Here is a 4,053-nt window from a genome sequence, read left to right as displayed (position 1 = left end):
GTGTTTATCGGTGGTTAAAAAACGGCTTTGCTGGGTGAGCTGAATGTTTAAGAGTCTGCAGTAACAATATCTTCGGTTAATCTTCAGAGAGAATCGACCAGAGAGAGACTAACTGCTGCTGCTGCGGAAATATTCAGCCACACCGCAGGAGGAAGGATCGGTCATCAGCTCAGACTGCTGGAAAACCCGGATCACCTCCGAGCCTCCAGGTAGAGTTTGCTGATCCAGGCTTTACTGGAGCTTCGGCATGTTGTTAGTTTCTGGTTTAAAACTTCATTTAAATCTCTGTTTTGCTGAAGTTGGAATTCTGCTGCATTTAATGAAATCCTATTTATTTCACTTCACTCTAAATGTGACACAAACATTGAATGTTTAAAACTGAGCTTCATAATTTTATACAAACAAAAGATGAGAGTAAAGACACATTTTGATTTTAATTTTCTATTGTGGCAAAAAATCACATCAAACCTGGACATAATTATTGTAGTTTGAAAATCTTTATTCAGTTTGTGAAAACACAGATTTTAAAGCTTTTTTAGTGTTAAGAGCATCTTGGCTTTAAAAGTCCAGACCTAGACACCGAGAACAGATTGTGAATTTAAGTTTACTGCGGCCTGAAGTTAGTATTATTTAGATCTTAGGTATATTTATCTACTCTAAATCTAAATCTCTTACTTTAGTTTAGTATAACAGAACATAAATGAGTGTATTTTTCTATGCTTACTTTATACTTAACTCAGTTGAAACTGTTTTAAACTCATCAGCTTTAGTTTTGCATACATCACTTATTTTGTTATCTTTTCTTTTGCCTAAAAATGAATTTTCTATTGCAATTTCAAAAGCCAATAATGCAAATATAATAAACATTGTGACAAGAAAAGTTAGATTTTCCCATCTGGACAGGGGGATCATGTTCTGTGGAAATGGCGCTCTGCCCAGGAGGCGTGTTGAGCTTCCTCTCTGAAACGGATCCATGATTAGTTGCAACAGTCAACTTTATTTGGGAAATATTTATTTTAGATGTAAAACCAGTACATACTGTAGGTTATTCATGTAAAATCTACTAACCTGGTAAATAGTGGTGCACCGATTTATCAGTGCTGATTTCCTTGATTTTGGGAGATCAGCTGATTTTTACATGTGAATCTGACTTCAATCCTCAATAAAGCAAAACAAGTTTTGGGGCATAGTACACTTCATTCTCTGTACTGTACCTTAATCTTACCATACAGACTGGAGGAGCGGGAACTGCTTCAGTCCTTCAGTGGAACCAGCTCCCTCTTCTTCATCACTAGATCTTCCTCCAAAACTGCAGATAAATCGCTCACAACTTCCTGCGCTTCTGTGTACTCAGCCTTAGTCATTTACGTTTTGACTGATTCTCATTATGTCACAAGATGGCGGCGGCATTTAACCCAGTTACTACAGACGAAAACAGTGACACTCTGCGATGACGTGGAATTTATAGTAGCCTGATAAATATTTATTATTAAAAGCTTTTGTGCTCACAGAATGAAAGCGCAGTTCCAGTGGCTGGTGGTGTGTTTAGAATTTCAGTTTTTAGTACTTGTTACCATAGTGTGTTAAAAATGAGTAAATTTTATTATTATTGTCAAGTTCTTTTTTTAAACTGTGCAACTTCCCCACTTGAAAAGGGATGGATGACCCCCCTCTTAATGACAGGGAATTTACTCGAGGGACCAAACAGTTTTCCTTGCTTTTACTTCCATTTATTTCAGTGTATGGACATGTTCACCATTGATCCAGAGGATGCAGGTAAAAACCGGCTGCCTCTCTGCTCATCTAAAAGATCATCCAGTTGTACACAGGTTGACTAGGATCTGTGATTCAAAAAGTCCCAAACTCCTGTCCTCTTTGTTTGGCGGCTTTAACTTCCGTCTTCTCTCTTTTTTTCCCTTGTCCGTCCCTCTTTTAGGTCCGTGTGGGAACGCGCGACCTTTTTTTTTTTTTTCTTCTTTCTGATTTGACTTCACAATTATTTTGTCAAAATTGAATGTCCTGACTAAGTCAAAAAGTCTTGAGGTAACAAAGTAGTTTATGGAGTATTCTATGCAGTTACAACCAGAAAACAGGTCAGTGCCAACCCTAAGATTACAGGAAGGTTTGACATTATCTATTGACGTATCTTTGTCCGTCTGTTTCAGGCTGTGTATTGATAGTTGTCTTAATGCTGTGTTAACGTTAACTCTGAAGACAATGTGTAGAAACCTTTCTCTGCCTTAATAGTTGTACAGAAGAGCTTAAAGTCGAAAAGTGAACTTTGACCATCGGTTGGATTCTGAAAATGTTGAAGTTCTTCATCTGTGAGGCAATAAGCTAAAACTTATGTTACATTTTCTATTTGTCTTTTTTTTTCAGATCTGCCTCAACAATATGTCTGTTATCAGGCAAGATGTTGCTGCTCACTATTTTGTCCTAAACCAACAAGAGATTTCTGTTTTGGACCAGAGGGAAGCAGAATCTCTAAAAACTGAGAGAAGAGCAGAAGAACCAGAACTTAGACAAGTAAAAGAAGAAGAGTATGGATCGGAACCTCTGATAAATGTGAAGAAAGATAAAAACATAAAGCAAGAGACGGACACCTTAATGGGAACACATTCTGGATCTCTTGAAATAAAGGAAGAACCAGAGGAAATAGAACTGCAACAATTGAAAGATGACTATTGTCAATCAGAATCTCAGCAGATGGTAAAAATTGAGGTTGACAACATCAGTCAGGATGAAAATCAGGAAGTACTGAAGCAGGAGACAGATACCCTAACGGTAACCGATTCTGGATCTCTGGAACTCAAAGAGGAACCAGAAGAACTAGAAACTAAAGAAGTGAAGGAAGAGGAGCATGGATCAGGACCTCAGCAGATGGCAGAAAAAGATGCTGTAAGCATCAGCCTTGATGAAAAGCAGGATGTACTGAAGCAGGAGATTGATAATTTAATCACAAAGACTTCTGATGGTGAAACAAACCACCAACAACCACAACTCAAAGGAAACCAAATCGTCTTTCAGAATATCCCTGAAACGGATCATCATCAGAAAATAAAGACTCACAACAAAGGTCAAAGTGGCAATGTAGAGAAAGGGATGAAGGGTAGGAAAACTTACAAAGGTAAAAACTATAAGCAATGCACAGTGTGTGGAAAAAAGTTCAAATGCAGGAGCGATTTAACAAGTCACATGAAAACTCATAGAAATGAGAATCCTTTCTCATGTCTAACCTGTGGGAAATGTTTAAGTCGCAAACAAAGTTTAGACAGACACATGATGACGCACACAGGTGAGAAGCCTTTCTCATGTCTAACCTGTGGAAAAGGTTTCACTCAAAAAAGTTATTTAGACCAGCACATGAAAACTCACACAGGTGAGAGGCCTTTCTCATGTCTAACATGTGGAAAAGATTTCATTCAAAAAAGTAGGTGGACTTGCCATATGAAAATTCACAAAGCTGAGAGACCTTTCTCATGTATAACATGTGGAAAAGGTTTTATTAAAAAATATAGTTTGACTTGCCACATGAGAACTCACACAGATGAAAAACCTTTCTCATGTCTAGCTTGCGGAAAAAGTTTCATTCAAAAAAATATTTTGACTCGCCACATAAAAACTCACACAGGTGAAAAGCCTTTCTCATGTTTAACCTGTGGAAAAGGTTTCGTTCAGAAAAACAAATTGATTCACCACATGAGATCTCACACAGGTGAGAAGCCTTTCTCATGTGTAACCTGTGGGAAACGTTTCTTTCAAAAACATAGTTTGACTATACACATCAAAACTCATACAGGTGAGAAGCCTTTCTCATGTCTCACCTGTGGAAAAGGTTTCCTTCAAAAACGTAGTTGGACTTTTCATATGAGAAGTCATTCAGGTGAGAAGCATTTCTCATGTTTAACCTGTGGAAAACATTTTATTGAAAGTAGTTGTTTGAGAAAGCACACAAGAACTCACACAGGTGAGAAGCCTTTCTCATGTGTAAGCTGTGGAAGAGATTTCACTCATAAATATAGTTTGAATTGCCACATGAGAATCCACACAGGT

The 4,053-nt window shown here is 37.7% G+C and overlaps 1 protein-coding gene across 3 annotated transcripts in view; it reads left to right on the top strand.

Annotated features, from left to right (window-relative positions):
• Window positions 1-25: 25 nt before the first annotated feature.
• Window positions 26-4,053, top strand: part of LOC106940827 (gastrula zinc finger protein XlCGF57.1-like) — an 8,213-nt gene continuing 4,185 nt past the window's right edge. For 2 of the 3 annotated variants that reach the window (XM_015023660.1, XM_015023659.1), the window contains exons 1-2: window positions 26-209; window positions 2,380-4,051. In XM_015023660.1, coding sequence (XP_014879146.1) covers window positions 2,395-4,051 — 1,657 coding nt within the window. In that variant the 5' untranslated portion in view covers window positions 26-209; window positions 2,380-2,394. Of the gene's footprint in view, window positions 210-2,379 lie in introns of all 3 variants that reach the window. The other variant, XM_015023661.1, reaches the window with a different exon arrangement.

Source organism: Poecilia latipinna, unplaced genomic scaffold (genome assembly GCF_001443285.1).
Source record: "Poecilia latipinna isolate Pla-1442-1.1 unplaced genomic scaffold, P_latipinna-1.0 Scaffold3377, whole genome shotgun sequence".
Taxonomy (NCBI): Eukaryota; Metazoa; Chordata; class Actinopteri; order Cyprinodontiformes; family Poeciliidae; genus Poecilia; species Poecilia latipinna.
The sequence above is the reverse complement of the archived record's forward strand: the minus strand, read 5'-3'. Positions and strand labels throughout refer to the sequence as shown.